This window comes from Hydra vulgaris, chromosome 10 (genome assembly GCF_038396675.1).
Source record: "Hydra vulgaris chromosome 10, alternate assembly HydraT2T_AEP".
In the NCBI taxonomy this organism is placed as follows: domain Eukaryota; kingdom Metazoa; phylum Cnidaria; class Hydrozoa; order Anthoathecata; family Hydridae; genus Hydra; species Hydra vulgaris.
In genome coordinates this window covers 14,787,501-14,807,500 of record NC_088929.1, presented here as the reverse complement: position 1 = coordinate 14,807,500, position 20,000 = coordinate 14,787,501, and the positions used below count along the sequence as shown (strand labels likewise).

Here is a 20,000-nt window from a genome sequence, read left to right as displayed (position 1 = left end):
AATGCTATGCATAGTACTATAGTATAAAATACAATGTATAATACATTAATACATATACTATATATATTATATAATACATATACTATATATACGATAATACATATACTATATATACTACTATATTTATACTAATATATATGTACATATAGTATAATATTTTATGTTTTTATATATGTTCATTTAATATTATATAAATATATTTCCTATGAAAAATATATACTAAATATATTCAATTAAGTGTCATCCTTTTTCTGTGACTGTTCCTAAGTGCTCTAAAAATGCTTATTCGTCTAGTTTTTTTCCTCGAACATCAGCTCTTTGGAATTCGCTTCCTTCATCTTGCTTTCATGATTCATATAATTTGCAATCTTTTAAGTCGTCCGTCAATCGTTATCTTGCTCTACAATCTTTATCTTTTCTCTTTCAGTAATTTCCAACTTTAATTAGTGGCTGCTTGCAGCCTTGTTGGAAGCGAAGATGTTTAAAAAAAAAAAAAAAATTCTAAAATCAGTAAAATCCTTTTATTAAATTTTATTTTATTTGGTGTTTATGCATAGAGTTTTTATGCATATTGGGACTTAAAACAATAGGTTTCAAATCATTAAATCTCAAAACCAAATGTTTTAAAAAGTATCAAATCCTTTTTTTTTTCTTTTTTTTTTAATGTATTTTTATAGAGAAATTTCCGTAGTTTTAAAAAAATGTATATTTATATATGTTATTTGTACTTTTTTTTAAATAATTTTGCTCCTAGTCATATTATTTGCCTTACTAGTCAAATTTATACTAGTCAAATTTTTACTAGTCAAATTATTACTAGTCAAATTTACTCCTAGTCACATTATTTACCCTTTGCAACCATAATTTCAACATTGTAATAGAACATTATAGTCCAAAATTTAAAGTCTAAAAATATTTTGCATTAAACTAAAAACTTATTATCTAACCAAACCTTATAAAAAATATAAAATTTGATGTAGTTTAACATTTAAAAGATTAAAACTTTTTTTAAAATTTTGAAACCGATATGTAAAGTTTGCAACTTGAATTTAACCGTTTTTCATTTTTATCTTTGAGAAATGATATCTTGATATTTCATTTTTAGAACATGTTGAAATTTTGTCAGGGTATTTTAAGGGTCAAATAGATTGATTTGAGCAAAGCATTTTAAATTTCCTTGACTCTCAGGTCCCGTAACCATGAAAAACAGTTTGTCTATGTTACCATGGCAACTGTTGTCATGAACAAAAATCTCTCGTTCAAATCAATCCTTTTTCTGTGGTTGTCATTTTAGTTCAAAAAGATTTTGAAATTTAAGATATTTTATTGAGATAACCTTAAAGTTTCCTAAAGTTTTTTTATTGATTTAATTTCCATGGTAACAGTACCTAAAGCAGTTTATAATTTTTTATAATTTTGATGCAAGTTACTCACCATAGAGTTCTTTTACATCCCTGATGCATAATTTCAGTTCTGTTTAAAGGTTTTAATGGTTTAGTGTTAATTTTTTGCAAAAATGTAGCTTTTTTAAATTTTGGGTAATGACCACAATAATTTTTCTGTTGTCATTAAGGGTGCTTAGAAGAAGAAAATTTTGAATTTAAAAAACCTAACCCTATAGATTCAAAGCAAGAATGTTTAAACTCACAAAAAAAATTTTAAAAATTGAATCAACCCTTTTCTTTCCTCTAAGTCCTTATTTGGAGAAAAAAAAGATCTCAAAATCATCAAAGATAACTTTTTAATATTTAAAAGCTTCGATTTAAAGTTATACTTAAATAAAAAAATATTTGCAACAGAATTAAAATATCTTTTTCTATTTTATTTCAGAATTTCAGTAATGCAATTTAATAGAATGACTTTACATTTTAAACAGATTTTTGTGTCTGGTTAAAGAATTATTTATTCTATTTAAAAACAAATTTTTAATATCTCTGTTAAAATGATTTTTGTTTAGAAAACTGTATATTTTTTTTATATTTCATTTTTTACTGCAAATGCTAAAAATGCTTTAGCAGAAACTTTTGCTTTTACTAGTTATTGCAAGTAAATATTTTTGATAGATAGCATATTAAATTTATAAATTTCATAATAATTTTTATTTTGATAACAAAATTTAACAAAGGTCACGCACTTAGATTTTTTGATAACAAAAGTTACCAAAGGTCGTGCACTTAGATTTTTCGATATTCATTTTTTAGGCATTGTATTTTCCAAGAGTCGCATAGAAAGGTATTGTTTTATGTTAAGGATATTTTTTATAATGTTAACATTATAAAACCATTAAGGGATGCTTAAAACTCCTAATGATTCAAGATTACTAATATGAATTGCTTTGGATGTTTTGCTTTAAATATTTATTTCAACTTTCTTATTTCAATTTTATCTCTGTTAAATCTATACTTCAAATTTTCATTTTCAAGAAAATTAAAAAGACATATAAGTATTATATATTAACTATTAGTTTTTAAGTTTATTAAGTTATTATAGATATATCTTTATTTACTATTTGTCTTTACTTTACTTGATGTGTTTTTTTATGCTTTATTTATTTTCAAATGCTTTATTTATTTTCAAATTTATAGAGACCTTCGAGAAGTCATGAAAAGGTTTGCTATGTTTATGAATCCTGATGAACATGAAAAGTTGGTTCAAAGTTTACTTTGTAAATTTCTCTTTTATTATTATTATTTTTTCTTTATATTTTTTAAAACATTTTTGTTCCCTTATATTTCTTATCTTTTTTGTTTTTATTTTTTTTTATTTTTTGCTTTTTTTGCATTTTGTATACTAATTTTATGATTTTATGAGTCATAATGTAGTTATGGCCATCAATTATTTTGTTATGGACATCATTCATTTTGAATATTCTAAATTTAATGATTGCTTTAAATTTTGAAAACATTCTTGTAACATATGCATTTAAACATTAACATTCTTATAACATATGTATTTACACATTAACATATATGTTTTGTTTTTTAAGCAAACAACTATCGCAACAGAAGTAGAAGTAATTCAAATGTCATACAACAGACTAAACTGTTTATTTGGGTTGACAGGAAGAGTATTGTCATTAGATTAAATGATTCGGAAAGAAAATTCTTTGTAAAGAGAAAATTCTTTGTCCTGTATTATCAGATGATCAGACCCATGGAAGAGATGGAATGTTAAACTTGTGTTTATTGTAGCTGCACTAAAAGAAGAAAACTATAGAGAAACAGAAGCATGAATTACGAACAAAAGCTACCATCCCTTCTTGGATCCAGGGGGTTGGTGTTTTGGCAAAAAACAAAAATCATCAGCCCAAGGACCATCATGAAAAAAGTTATAAAAAGAATTTCAGCTTTTTGGAAGTAGTAAAAAGTGTGGTGATAGGATGAATCTCATGATAGGATGAATTTCATGATAAGATGAATCTCATGATAGAATGAATCTCATGATAAGGTAAATCTCGTGATAGGGCGAATCTCATGCTAGGATGAATCTCATGATAGAATGAATCTCATGATAAAATGAATCTCATGATAGAATGAATCTTATGATAGGATGAATCTTGTGATAGGATGAATCTCTGATAGGGTGAATCTCATGATAGAATGAATCTTATGACAGAATGAATCTCATGATAGGATGAATTTCATGGCAGGATGAATTTCATGATATGATGAATCTCTTGATAGGATGAATCTCATGATAGAATAAATCTCATGATAGGATGAATCTCATGATAGGAAGAATCTTATGTAAAAGTATTGCATAATAAGATGCTGCGTGATAAATTGTTTTTCTTTTTGAACAAATTTTATTTGATTTATCAGCATTTTTGACGTTTTATAACATTAGAAATTATCAAGAACCTTAATTGTTAACATAATAGCCAAATTCTAAAAATAAAAATATTAAACTAAAATATTATTTATTAAAACATTTGCCAAATTATGGCAATGAAATGATACAAGCAGTGAACACCTGAGGGAAAAATGAAGTACACTTAAATAAAGAAGAATTATTTTTTGCACATGACATATTTAGACAGTTATCACAACAAAAATAGGATTAACAGAAGAGTACTTAAACTAATACAAAGTCAACAATAAGAAAGAAAGCACACCCAACAATACTCTCAATTTAAAAAAGTGTATTTTTTATAAATATTAAATATGAACAAAGATAAACAACAAATATATCACCAAACAAAAACATGTAAAATAAAATATTGACTGCAAAGTAAAAAGTATGCATACATAATAAGGCCTAAGAATGGAAAAAAAAAACATTAATGCTAATGTGTAAACGTAATTTTTTGTTGTTGTTGTTTTCATCCACACAAAAAAACCGTGGTAACATTTGTATCATATTTAAAATCTGGAGTCTTTGATGAATATTTGGATTTTTAAATAAAAGTTTGACCGGTCCTTAAATTTTTGTTTGTGCAGCAACATTTTAGAAATGAACAGCCTTCAGCTTCAATTCATCGAGTCTGCTGCTTCTATACAGATCTGGAAAGATATAATGAATAAAGATTTAAAATTCTTGCAATTCAAAAAGGTGAACTCTTTAGTTCAGTATTACTGAAAGAGTTTTCCTTTGATGTTTTTCTGGATTTCAAATCAAGAAGATTCATTATCCTTTTATGCTGACTCTCAGCTGATAAAGACATAAGAGAAGGCACTCCAAGAAGATAAACATCTCTATTAATATTTAACAGAATTTCATATAATGCTTTATTATCAAAGTGAATGATAGAATGTTATTATGACCCTAAAACATTTTTAATTTATGGTTTGTTTACTTAATAATATATTCATCATTTGTAATAAGGCTGTTGAAATGCTGCAATATAGTTTTTTGATATCAATACCTGCTATATAAGTAATAGAAGTTATAGCTTTATAAGAGTAACACTACCACAATAATTTTCTATCAATACAATAACCAATAAATATATAATAAATCAATACCACAATAATTTTCTATCAATACTAATCTAAATACAATAAATATCTTTAGAAAGCTAGTTATTGGTGTTAAGAATTTTTTTTTTCTTTTTGTCTTGATAATTCTCAAGATTTAAATCATCTGATATGATTTAAATCTTGAGAATTATCAATTCTCAAGATTTAAATCATATCAGATGATTTAAATCTTTAAATCTCAAATCATATGTATGTAACAATTTAATTTTTACTTTTTTTTCTGTTCTAAATTTGCTTTTCTTTTTGGAGATATTTATTTTTATTACTATATTTCAGAGAGTGGGAATTTCAGAGATTTTTTGTTAATTTTCATTTAATTGCTTTACAGAAACATTCAACTTTATTTTTTATTCTTATCAATTTCAACAATGAATATTTTATCAGTTTCTTGATCATTCAAAAACTTCAAACTTTTGTCCTTTATTATAGCATTTCTAAAATCTAGTATACCAATTGAGAACACTTTTTTATAAAAAAGTTTTAAAATCTGAGGTGAATTTCTTTTATCATACTTTAAAGTTAGAGAATTCTTTTTTTCTTTATTTTTATTTTTATTTGTTCTATATTATTTTACATCATCACACTGACATTATTATTAATTTATTGTGTAGATTTAATGTAGCCAATTTCAACAGATTCATTATTGGAAGCTTGCATACCTTAACATTAAAATGAAAAAATATTTATCTCTGAGTTATATATTATGGATATAAATCCACCATATTGTGAATTATATGAATATTGCAATTCTCGTTTTATTATTTACATTTAAGTTATTTTATCCAAGATTTTTTTTTAGTATACAGTGAGAAACATTTAAATTCTTGTAATAAAGTTTTGGATACTCTACAAAATTTTATTGTGTAGTATATAAACAATTTTGATATTAATGCAAATTGCATACAAATATTTACATAAAAGTTATTTTACATATATAAATTCTTAGTTTTCCTTATATCACAAAATTTGTGGAATGTTATTATGTATAGCTGCTTAATTACATGGATACATACTAAGCTTTTTTTTCTAGATCAAAAACAGCTTGAGAACCAAATAAGACACCTTCAAGAATACAGAAGTATGGGGTTGTCTAATATGAAAGGTATCATTTGATGTTAAGTCAGATAAACCATATTTAAAAAGTTGATAAAAGTCAAAATTTTTATAATTTTTGGTGTTCATAGATGCTAGAATATATGAAAAATTGAAACAGCGAAGGAAAAAACTAAAGCCTAATCGAGAATATTTGAGTGAAGTCCTTCTTCATAAGGATGTAAGCAGGATTATATTACATTTTATACTTATTATGTAGATACATTTTTCAGACAAATAATGAAACTGAAAAAAATGGAAACTTTTTTTTTGTCTTATAAATATTATTTTATTAGTAAATGTAAATAAATATAAATAAATGATAAAAAATCCTTCAGTTGATATATGTACTGAATCTTCCACAAATAGCTATTTCAGTACGGCCTTATCAGAATTGTTTCATCGGCGACTAAATTGGCATTTATTGAAACACCAAGGCTCGAACTAAGCAATCACGAATAGCAATGTCTGAAAATGCTTCTGGTCTTTAAATTTTTAGCTTTTTAAAAACTGTAAACTCTGTTTTGATCACTAAACTCATAGCTGGTATTCATTAAAAAATATTTATATTGATCTAGAATTATGATATAAAATCTTATTGTAAAACCATATTATTACCATTTTTTTTATTATTAAAGATTATGATTTAAACTTTAATATTTTAATTCATTTTATAAATCATCAAAGCTAGAAAAATAAAGCACGCTACAGTACGGTATAATTATTAAAAAACAACCACTAATCACAACAATCTAAAGTGGTGATCAAATTTTTCAAATAAAAATAATCATTAAATAAGATATAAAGTACTTTTCTATCTTATTTAAATCTTATTCAGTATTTTCCAATGAATTAAATGCTCGTAACTCTTTTGCAGATATGTACACAAAATTAAGGATGTAGTTGTTTAAATATATACAAAAACTAATTGAAACTTTTTATATTTATTTGTAAACAAAACAAAAAAAGCTCTAATGAATTATTTTAAAATATATCTTTTTTATTATTATTTTTATCAATTAAGTTTTAGTTTCTAATTTAAAACATTTAAATTTTTAATTAAATTATTCCTCAAACAAAAACGATTTAATGTTTCATACAATGCACAAAGAGCTTTAGCATAATTTTTTATTGGTTGATTGTTAAATTACACTGCAACTTCTGCGAACCTTTAGTAATTTTTTTAATACAACTTTTTTTTTCTTTATTTAAACCTAGTATTTAAGAAAACAATAATCCAAAATATGTATGTTTTTGCTTTAGTAAATTTTATATATATATATATATATATATATATATATATATATATATATATATATATAGATATATATATATATATATATATATATTTATATATATAATAACAGCTGTTGAGTTTAGTGATCAAAACAGAGTTAACGGTTTTTAAAAAGCTAAAAATTTAAAAACTGTAAGCATTTCCAAATATCGCAATTCGCGATCAATTCAAGCTGTATATCATCATTATATACATATATATATATAAAATATGGCTTAACAATAAGATTTTATATCATAACAGTTAATTCCTGGGAAGTCGCACACTGGTTAACTCAAACTTTTGTTATCTCGTACTATTTTTTGTAGTCTCTTGAAACATTTGTTTAACTTTGTTTAATAACAATTGTTTTACTTTGCTTAAGTCGAACATTCATTTAGTCAAACCGTTTTCCTTGGTCCCTTGGTGTTTCGAGTTAATGGGAATTTACTGTTCTCTCTCTCTCTCTCTTTATATATATATATATATATATATATATATATATATATATATATATATATATATATATATATATATATATATATATATATATATATATGTATATGTATATATATGTATATATATATGTAAATATATATATGTATATATATACGTATATATATACGTATATATATATATATATATATATATATATATATATATATATATATATATATATATATATATATATATGTATATATATATATGTTTATATATATATACAACCCTCGGAATTAGGAAAAATAAAGTCGGTAATAATTTGTTGACCTCAATCTCTAGAAGTTGGCAAAAAAAGTTTGATACAAAGGTCCTACCATAAAACATAGAAACGAGGTCAGCAATTTTTTGCTGACCTAAAACACTTTAAGGTTGGCAGTTAGGCCGAATGCTGACCCTCATTCTGAGGGCTGTATACGAGGGTGGTCTGAAAAGTTTCTGACCTCGACGTGAAGATGGCAGCACTCGTATATGAGAACAAGTGAATTTTGTTTGTTCATATGTTGATAGTTATTCACCAAAGTTTCAGCCATTTTGAACACGCAGTTGTTATGTAACAATTGTTTGAGTGAGTTGATGTGAGTAATTTTGTGAAAATGGACAAAATTGAGTATCGAGCTGTCATTAAATATTTTTTTTTGAAAGACAATACGCCTATGCAAATTAAAGATGAGATGGATTCTGTGTATGGGGACTCTGATGTCCAAAAACTACAACTACCAATGAAAACATCGTCAAAGTTCACCAAATGGTGTTAGACTATTGCCGAATTAAAGTGAGAGAGATAGCAGAGGTTATGAACATATCAAAAGTACATGTTTGTCATATATTAAATTTAGACATGAGAAAGCTGTCTGCGCGTTGTTTGTTGCGTTTGCTTACGTTGGATCAAAAACGTGTTCGAATGAACATTTTCAACGCTCTGTTGGCGCTGTTTAGGCGCAATAAATCCGGGTTTTGGTGGCGATTAATTACTGTAGATGAAACTTTGATACACCATTATATAAACAAAATTACAGTCAAACAGTGGGTTGCAAATGGGGAACTGGCTCCAATAAAAGCAAAAACTGTTTTTTCGGCTGGAAAAGTGATGGCAATTGTTTTTTGGGATAGTCATGGAGTTATTTTAATCGATTATCTTCAAAAAGGAAAAACCATTACAGGAGCATACTACGCATCATTGCTTGACAAGCTAAAGGAACAACTTGCGGAAAAATGGCCACATTTGCAGAAAAAGAAAATCCTGTTTCACCACGACAACGCACCATCTTACACCTCAGCGGTTGCCATGGCCAAAATCCACGAATTATGGTTTGGACTGCTTGACCATCCGCCTTATTCACCAGATCTGGCCCCAAGCAACTTCTTTTTCTTCCCTCATTTAAAAATTTCACTCGAAGGTCAGAGATTTTCATCAAATGAGGCAATTTGATGAAAATCTCTGACCTTTGTGAACAATTATTTTGCAGAGAAAATTGCTGAGTACTATTTGGATGAGTTACAGAGATGGGACCATCGTTGGAAAAAGTGTGTAGAGTTAGAAAGAGATTATGTTGAAAAATAAAAAATAGAATTTCGAAAAAATGTCTTTTATCTTTGTTAGGTTGGAAACTTTTCAAACCACCCTCGTGTATATATATATATCATTTCTGATGAGTCTTGAGATTCTGATGAGTGTAAAATGAGAAAAATTGTTGTTAAGTGATTTTCTACTAATTTATAATTGCTCTGTTCTTTTAAGAACATTGAGCACTCTATTTTGTAGAATACATTTTAAAATTGTTTAAATATATATATATATATATATATATATATATATATATATATATATATATATATATATATATATATATATATATATATATATATATATATATACTGCTTGGTTAGTGGTAATAGCCAAAGTTTTATCAGACATTAGATAGGTGTGGAGAGGTTAGGGCTATTGCTCTTGACATTTCTAAATCCTTTGATGAAGTTTGGCATGCTGGTCTTCTCCATAATATCTCTTCTTACAGTATATAAGTTAACGTCTTTAAGATTATTGAATCCTTCCTTCCAATTGTAGTATAAAAGTTCCCCTCAATGGACAGCACTCTTCTTCATTTCCTGTAACTTCAGGAGTTCCTCAAGGTTCTATCCTTGGCCATATGTTTTTTTAAATTTACATTAACGATCTCCTAGAAATTCTCACATCTAAGGCGGCATTGTTCGCTGATGATACTAATAATAATTCTTATCTTGATAAGAGGCCAACACTCTCTTACTGCTTGGAGGGGCCATTTGAGCTTGAAAAGGATCTCACCTTTGCTACAGCATGGGGTTCAATTTAAATTAAATACAATAACAATTTGTTTCAGCTAATTGTTATTGCAGTAATTTAGATCTTCCTATATTTATGAACGATAATCTAATTGATGAGTCATCTACACTTTGTTTATGATTAACTCTTACTTTTGATCTTTTTTGGAAACCATATATCAAATCCATTGCAAAATTAGCATCTAAGGTTGCATCTCTTTATCATGTTTGCCACTTTCTTACTCTAGATTCTGTTCTTTACCCTTATAAATCTCTAATCTGTCCTTGTATAATATGAAATACTATTGCATATCTGAAACAAATCTTCGAATGATGCCCTTTTCCTTTTAGACAAAGCGCAAAAAGGCATCATAAACATAGTTGGACCTGCTCTTTCAGCCAACCCTCAACCATTGTTGCATTGTCTTAATGTGCTTCTCTTTTTCTTATCTATAAATACTATAATGGGCGCTGCTTTAAAGAGCAATTGTCTCTTGTGTCATTTACTAAAATCCATTTGGTGCTCCAAAATGGATTTTAGTAGATGACACAAGAAAAAATATTTTTAACTAATTTTTTTCCTCAAACATCAGTTCTTTAGAATTCGTTCTCTTCATCTTGTATTCCTAATCCATATAATTTGCAAACTTTGAGGTTGTCTGTTAATTGTTATCTTGCTTTATAAACTTCATCATTTCTCTTCCTGTAACTTTCAACTCTAATAGTGGATGCTTGCAGTCTTGTTGGAAGTGAAGATGTTTAAAAAAAAGACTTGCACACACAAACACACACACGCACTTTATATCAAATGAAATTATAAAAATGTAAATTAAATTTAAATTTATGCTTAAAATTTTAGTTTCTAGTTATATTGTTTATAAAATTACAAACTTAATTTTCTGTAACTCCTTGTTTTAGAATCCTTTAGCATGTCAAATTTGGCTACAGAGACAAATAAATGGGTTCTTATTTTAAACTTTTATTTTTTTGTTCTTTTATTTAACTGGCAAATTGCATGTTAGTTTTTAATTACATTTAACTTTATTTATATATGCAGTATAGAACACAATTCTATAAGACTATTACAAAATATCACACATTCTGAATAAATTCAACAATTAAACCATAAAATAAATAAAAACTACATAGTTTACATTGTAATTGACAGTTTAATTGACAGTAAGGAAGAAATGGAACTGGAATTATGCGTTGCGTTAAAATAGTGCTTTATTACCATAATTTATGCTTTAAATAATTCATGTTTAAAATATTTTGTACTTTAAATAATTTATATTTTAAAAAGACATGAAGTGAATAATTTATATTTAAAAAAGACATAATTTATTTTTAAAAAAACTTTATCAAAAACTTAAAATGGCTTGCATTTTTTAAACTACAATATCTTGTACAATTTTATTCAAAGTTTTGAAATTATATCTGTCGAATTCTTTTTTCTTTTTTTTTTTAAAAGGAGGAGGGGTTTAACAGGCAGGTCTTAGATATTTAGTATTCAAAATTGGTAACTTCCGGAGATGCAAATTTTAAATTTTGTAATATTAATTCTAATTTCAAATAAGAGTGTTTTACAAAATTATGATTGGAGCCTGGGGAAAATATTAAACTGAAGAAATTGGGTCCCACTGTTCTACATATGGAAAAAAAGAAATTTTTTTATGTAATATCTTGAACTACATGAAAATTCTTTATAAAAATTTTTTTTTTTCAATTTTTAAGATCTAAAAAAATTTCTTATCACTTAAAAATGGCAACCAAGGAAAGTTTAAAACTTCTTCTATTTTGAAAGGGTTGTTAATTTTACGTCGTAACTTTCAAACATTAAAATAGTTTTTTAATAAATAAGAACTTTACAGATGGTTTTTAGTTGTGTTTATAATAGTAGAGTTGTTTTTTTAATGCTATTACTGTCCCCTCCCCTACAAATATTTGGACCTTGGGGCTCTAATTTTAAAGTACTATTGTTCCCAAACCCTGATTACTGTGATTTTTTTTAAACATGTATTAGTATGAACATATTTATCTAGAGGTTACCTATTTTGAATTAAAAAAATCTTGAAATAGGTCTTTTGGTATATACTCAATTGTTTTTCAGTCAGAGAATGGTTTAAACGACACAACTAAATGTTTATGTATATACATTTATTTACATTTACAATCAATGATAGTTTCTGGAAATACACACATTTTATAATATATTTAATTTTAAAGTAAAACTGTTTTCAAGAAGGTTGGCAGATTTTTCTTTAAAACATTATCCATGGCTTTAAGCTGTGGATAATCTTTAAGGCTTTTGCGAATAATCTTTGAGGATACTTTGCAGATAACCTTTAAAGATAGTCTTAGTGGATATTCTTTGAGGATAATCTTTGTGGATAACCTTTAAGGATAATCTTTGAGATTTTATAAAAAAAAAACTTAAGGAAGTAAAGTAAAAAGTATAAAAAAGTAATAAAATGAATCATTTAAATACTTGTGAAGTTTAACAATTCAATTACTATTTATATTTTAAAAGCATGAGAAAGGCTAAAAATGCATTAAATGAAATAATGTTATTTATAAAACCTGTGCAAATGGATTTGCTATCACTTATTAAAACCAGATCAACCAGTAGTGGTGTAGTGATAGAGCACTTGCTTTGTAAATGAGAAGTTTCAAGTTTGATACCCGTTTCATTTCTACTGCACTTAACTTAATTAGCTTAATAAGCAAGGTTGTTTCTGAATTTAATTTTTGTTTCCGATAATTGTGGATAGTTTCACCTAAAATTATCGAACAAAGAGTTAAGAATAATAGATCTCAATAATCAGTAATAAATAATTAACAAGTAGATTAAATAATCAGTAATAAATAATAATTAACAATAAATAATAAAAGGAATAATAAATCAATAAAAGTAATTATTATTTTATATTTATCTTGGGGGTACAGTCAGATCTGTTGCGTCACTTTCATTTTCATCCAACCATTCAGCAGTTTCCAAACTCTTCTGCAGGTTGATAAGTGCCATCACTTCTCTCTGACACTTGGCAGCAGTGCAAACTGGTCTGACTTTTTTCTAGGAGGGAATGTTGAAGTGAAAGTTTGGATAGAACATGCTTTTTCAATATTACTTGAGAGGCAAGGTATGATTTGCTTTTTTTTACTGATACTATCATCTACACTAGACTAAGTTGATGGACAAAAGGTATTGTAGAGAAGGAATGGAAATTCTTTGGCAGCTCGTGGAAGAATACTCTCAGTATTTGATTCAATGACCATGAACAGAAATGATGGAAACAACTCTTTAGCTTCTTCTGAGGCATTTACTGCTTTGAATGCGTCTTGCTTGGCTCACCAAGACAGGTGGCGGAAGAAATCTTACCCTAATTAGAGTAAAGTAAAAGCATCTTTCTGGCTGACATTAAGAACACTTTTCACAATTTGAGTAAAATATCAATTACAAAGATGATAGGAAAACCATTTGTAATTATAAATAAATCACTTATATTGATTTTGTAGTAAAATATTTCTTGGTTCTAGCTCTGATTGTTCTGGATCAATATGCTCTGCAACGGACAGATAACTGTCAATTTGTAGGTCAGATCAAAAATCTGCTAAAATCTGACCAGAAAAATCAAGTTCTGCCTTTCTCCTTTCTACATCTACTGCCCTACCTAATTTAAAAAGATTTATCAGGTTTAGCATAGATTCAGCATAGATTAAAAATTATTCTATATTTTACGAATTGATTTTTATCAGTGATTTATTTATAATTACCTTGAGCCTCAAGATGAGTTCCATAATGCTTGTCCATCAATATTGTTTGAATGGAATTGAGTCCATCAATATGGTTTGAATGGGATTCATTCAGCGCTCTGATCAATCTAACATTGGCTGTTTCAACATGCTTTTTATGTGTTCTAATATTTCACTTTTTCTCTGAAGTAGATAAGTCAGAGAACCTCTAATCAGCAGCAGCTTTTTCAGCAGCAGCCAAACCACAGATATATCAATAATTGGCTTCAAAAGAAGAGATTGATTAACTTCTATTAACAGTCAACCAGGTTTCTTTCTGGCTTTCACTTTCTCTTCAACTTCTGGATATTCTAAGCAAATTTCCTCAGATTTAGCTTTTTTTTTAGTTCTCTAGTTTTCTTCTGTTGAGCTTGATCATACTTTTTCTTTCCAGTTCTTTGGTTTGATTTGCTAGTTTTGTCTTTTTTCTTTTCAAAACATCCTTTTCAGCTTCAATGATATATACACTTCTTTTTCTAGTCTTGAGTCTACTTTACAATTTAAAGATACATTCTCAGAATTGATTTGATCTTGAGCCATTGTTTTTAATCAATCACTTTTTAATCTCTTTTGATTTTTAGTGGTCAACAAATTAGAAGTTGATAGATTTTGTTGATCATCAATGACAAATAGGTCATCGGTAGACTCTACAAACTGTGAGGAATTCTTGTCAAATTCAATTAGAATAGACATGTTGTTGTTGTTGGGTGGCTGTTTTGGAGTATCAGATTAAAATGATAATACTTGCTCTTAAACTTTATTGCCTTTTCATTGAATGAGTTGGTAATTATAACTATAACTATAGTATATTTATAATATATAATTATAACTCTTGATTCAAGAACTTTATGCTCGAGCTTATCTTCCTTATAATGAATTCCATGGACAATGAACTTCTTTCTGAATAGTTAGCTTTATTGATTACATATTGATTACGTATTGATTACATCACAATCGGAATAATGATTTTCCTATTGCCAGCGCAAGTAAGCATATAATTTTTTTACCATATTGTATACCTTTAAAATCAGCTCATAGATGGCATAAATGATAACTTTAAAAAAAAAATTTTTAATTGACAATAACACCCCACCATATTGTCATTTATTGTCATATTTTGCAGCTCGTCCACCCCCTTTTTTTTCTAACATCATTTATGGAAAAAGCCAAAAAAACAATAAAAAAAGTTGTTTTAAGCAAAAACGCATGAAAGAATAGTCAGATGATTCAAATCTGATTTTAAAACAAAAATAGAAGAAGAATATATAAGTATATGTCTTGGTTGAGTGTGTGACTTTAGGATTTTTTACTATAATTGCTAACAATGCAAAGATTTGAAGAAAAAACTTGTTTCTTTAAATTTATGTGCTTTTTTCATACACCATTTTACTTCATCTCATTTCTCTTTATTAATATTTGTTGTTATTTGCGACTTTAATGCTCATCATACTGAATGGCTTGGCACTCACATCGCTGAGCCTGCTGGCATTACAACCCATAACTTCTGCATTTCTAAATCTCTTACTCAGATAGTTATCTTTGTGACTGCTATATTCAATCATAATAGTTTTTTTTTAAATTTATTTCAAATGAACAACTCTTTTGAGAACAAATGTCTATTTACTATTTCAAGAAATCAATGTAAAAAGGTGCTGTCTGATACTAAGCTCCATTATTTTCAGTTTACTTATCTCAGTAGTTAGGCTCTAGAGACTTTCATTCTAACAAGTCTAACATTCCATCTTTAATTCATGAGACTGATCTTGTTACCTCTTTTAAAGGTAAGGCTGAACTATTTGCAAAGAACTTTTTTTTCTTAATTCAACTCTTGAATCTTATGGTCATACTCTTTCTACCATTCTACCAGTTAAACAGGTTAACTTATTCTTAGACATTCAAATCACTCCAGCTTCATTGCTAAGGTCATATCTCAATTATATTTTAAAACAACTGTTGCAATACTCTGGACATACGTATATTGATGAATGGCTACCCATTCACTAAGTTCTCTTTATGTCTTCTTGGATTATTGTTCACTACTGACTTCATGGAAACTGTGTATACAATCGATTGCTAAGTTAGCATCTGCTAAGTTTGTTTCTCTTTATCGTGCCTGTCATTTTTTTACTCCTGATTCCATTCTCTACCTTTATAAATCTCTTATTCACCACTGTATGGAATACTGTTGTCATATTTGGACTGGTTTTTTTAATGATGCTTTTTCTCTTCTAGACAAGATCCAAAATTGCATTGTAAATATAGTTGTACTTGCTTTATCTGCTTAAACCTCTCTCCCATTGTCGTAAAGTTGTATCTCTTTCTCTTTTCTTTAAGCACTATCATAATCGCTGCTTAAAGGAGCTATCGTCACTAGCTCCATTAAACAAAACTCATTCTCTCTTTTTTTTTTTTTTTTTTTTTTTTTTTTAATAATTCACCTCCCCAAAACCGAGAAGGCCACTACAGATGAGGAGGCTACTTGTGGTTATCACCCTCTCTCAACTCTATAACTCCGAAACACGAACCTTGAAGAACAAGGCCGCTGCGTGGAGAAACAAGTTAGGCGCGGTACTACCAGGGACGTGGTGGGAATCGAACTCGGAACCTCTTGCTTATGAAGCAAGCACTCTACCACTACACCACTACCACTCTCCTGCCTCGTTGTTTAGAAAAGTGTCATCCTTTTACTGTATCTGTCCCTGCTCTAAAAACTTTTAGAAAGTTTTTAATGGTGCAGCCTTGTTGTGAGTGAATCAGAATTTTTTTATTTTAAAGAAAACCAAACAAAAATTATTTAAGAGACCTCCATAGTAGTGAGTTTTGAATGAGATGCGTAAGATTTTTGACATCTTTTATAAATCAAAGAGACCCATAAGTTAAATAATTCAGGGTTCTAATTCTCAATTCAGTGTCTCAATCAATAGAACTCAATTCAACAATCCAGTGTTCATTATCATAGCCAGAAAACACTATAACACAAGTTTACATTTATGCTAACCTACTAAATGAAAAGATAGAAATTAAAAAAAAGTTTAATATTATAAATTCTCTCAATTTTCTTATGTCCCTGTTTAAAGCTTCTACCACTACACCCAGTAGTGATGTTTTGATAGAGTTGTGCTTTATAACCTGAAAGTATAAAAAAGTTTTCACCATTGTGTATGTAATGTATGTGTGTGTATGTTCATGTAAAGAGAATGAGAAAGAATAACTTGAAGTTTTAGTAAAGTGTAATTAATCATTGTAATTATTTTAATTTATTCTGATCATTGTAATTTATTCTTATTATAATTGTAGTTAAATTTTTTTTTTTTTTCAGAAAGAATTCATCTGCTCCTTTATCATCTGTACCTTTATTAAGTATTTTGTTTTTACTATTATATTTTATGATTACACTTTTTATTATTACACTTTTACTACTATGTTTTTACTATTACTTATGTTCATTTATCTATACATTGTCAGTGGTGTACCCTCATGGTCGTTTGGTGGTACGGGACAACGCGCTTTCTCCAAGGGCAACTGAAATTTAAAAAAAAATGCCTGTCAGTAGCCCGGCAGGACATCTAGACAGTTTGTTACTTACAAAAGTATGTTAATTAATAATAACTTATTTTGATCCATGAAGATTTTATTCCTTGCGATCATTATGAAGAAAACTTTAAAAAGCATTTAAAGTAGTTTAACAATGAGTACACAATGGTGCGTTGTTTCACCAAACTTAATAAAAAGTAGCCGACACGCGATTTAATATTTCAATGTGCGACTGTACTTCTTTTTTAAATGTTGTTGCGTTTTAAAGCACGTTTCTTTTCGATTTAAAATGAGTTTTAAAATTAAATTTTTTTATTTCCAAATGCTATTGTATCATTTTTTAAACCTTATAGTCCATTTTGAATCACGTAAAAGTTTAATAATTAATAACACTGAATCTCTTGTTTTTCATTAGTAAAATAAATTTTTATTTTTGTTTTGTCAATTAAAATTAGCATAATAGAAAACATTAAGATGAACATGAAAAATTATTATTTGAACACAATTAAGGATGCACATGGAAGTTCTTTTTTCCTAAAAAAAAAAGTCTTAGTATAATGAAAATTGTTTATAACATTAAAAACATGTTTTAAACATTCAGCTAAATTAAATTTGATTGGAGGTTGAGAGAGAATAATAGAGTTTTTTTTTTATATATATAAAACATTTATTTGCAGTTATGGCTTTCAACATTTTTGCTTCATGTAATGAAACCTTTGTTAAGATTGACAAAAAGAAACAAAATGATATTAATTACGACAAAAATGACAACCCATCTTTAAATAATCTTATTAATAAATTAATTAATTTACTTTTATATTAAACGTTTTTAGTAGTCGACATTTGAATTTTTTTCTTCAGTATTTTCACCCAAGAAAAAAAAAAGCAAAAAAAAAACTTTTACACCAGACTACGGATCATCATTGTGGACGACTCAAATGAGAAATAGAAACTGTTTTAGTCGCCCGCAGGGCGATGGGGAAAAAACCAGAGGGTACACCATTGTTATTAATTATATTGATTATAGATACAGTTTATTTTTTAATTTATTTTTTTATTTGAAACAGATCGAAAAGCTTGTCCTCCTTTGGATATATCTAACCTACCTGGTACAGACAAACTCACACCAGCCGAAAGAGATGTAATTTATTTTTTGTTTTTAAAAAATTTTAAAATAACATATGCAAAATGATATTTTTACCATGCCAAATAAAGTTAAAATGATAAATTTAAAAACAAAAATTTTAACATGATACAACTTCAAACTCAATAACCTAACCTAATGATACAACCTACAAGGTTGTGCATTACATAATTGAATTGACATAACCAAACCTAATAAACTCTTAACTATATGCATTAAAACCCTGTTCTTTATTATTGCTAGACCAATGGAATGGAAAGAATGACTGAATGAATAAATGAACAATGGAATGTGACTTCATAAGTATAATAGTTGTTGATCAATATTAAAACCATAGTTGGTTTACTTTTAAGGATTCCTTTACTCATGCCCAAGCCTCTATTAATTGAAATGAAAGTTTTTAATATATTTGAGCTTAATATTTATAACTAATCTTAGTTATTTGTAGTTAATCGTTTTTGTTTGTGACCAGTGTTTTAAGTTTGAATTGGATTGGTTTGAAAAAATTTATAAACATTAAAATTAGAAAAGTTTAGAATATAAATCATAAAAAATTTCTATATATTGATAAAAAGGTTTGAAATTCTACTTTGTTATTTATAAAATTCTTTTGGTTTGTTGTTTATGAAAATCTTTCTCACAAAAAAATGTTTTTAAATATTTATTTGCTGTCTTTTCAGGGGTATTTTTATAGATAAAAATACCTCTGAAAATAAAAAGAAAAAAAAAATCTGAATAGACAGCAAATAAATATTGCTGCAATAAAAATTTTAATTCAAATAATTTTTGGTTTTCATGTAATTTTGTGCAATACATTTTTATAAAACTTTTTATCGAGATTTTTAGTTTGATCTAAATTTTTACACACATTTATTGAATGTGTGTAAAAATTTAGATCAAACTAAAAAGCTTCTTCACACATTTATTGAATGTGTGAAGAAGCTTTATGTTTTTAATTATAAATATCAACCACATCTGGCATTATAATTCGTTGCTAAAATTAACTATCAAGAGCTTTACAATAGATATTTTTGTTAAAAACAACATTTAAATTACTCAATAGAGTTTTCTGCCAAGATTGAGAGATTTGTACAGTTTGCTTTTATGATCAATATCAAAAACTGTCTGTACAAATGCTGCCAGTGAATCTTAAGTAAAAATAAAGTGTTTTACTAGTTGTATTACTGAGTTTGGCAATAGTTCTAAGTTTTTTTAATGTTTTTCTTGTAATCTAAAACTTAATCATATTTTCTGTTGCCTTTTAAAGCATGAATTAACCCTTACCTGAGAATTTCTTAACCTCTGCACTTTTGAAATGAAGTGGAAAAAATGTGGTTGCACATCCAACAAATTTAGCTTCTCAAAAGTATGCTATGAGATAAAT

At 27.2% G+C, this 20,000-nt stretch overlaps 1 protein-coding gene across 1 annotated transcript in view; it reads left to right on the top strand.

Moving 5' to 3' along the window:
- The window catches only part of LOC100198723 (transcriptional adapter 2-alpha), a 57,373-nt gene that overhangs the window by 30,084 nt on the left and 7,289 nt on the right, over positions 1-20,000 (top strand). Inside the window, exons 10-16 of the mRNA XM_065807331.1 lie at positions 2,202-2,232; positions 2,586-2,665; positions 6,010-6,081; positions 6,164-6,252; positions 11,065-11,108; positions 17,258-17,298; positions 18,540-18,613. Coding sequence (XP_065663403.1) covers positions 2,202-2,232; positions 2,586-2,665; positions 6,010-6,081; positions 6,164-6,252; positions 11,065-11,108; positions 17,258-17,298; positions 18,540-18,613 — 431 coding nt within the window. The remainder of the gene's footprint in view (positions 1-2,201; positions 2,233-2,585; positions 2,666-6,009; positions 6,082-6,163; positions 6,253-11,064; positions 11,109-17,257; positions 17,299-18,539; positions 18,614-20,000) is intronic.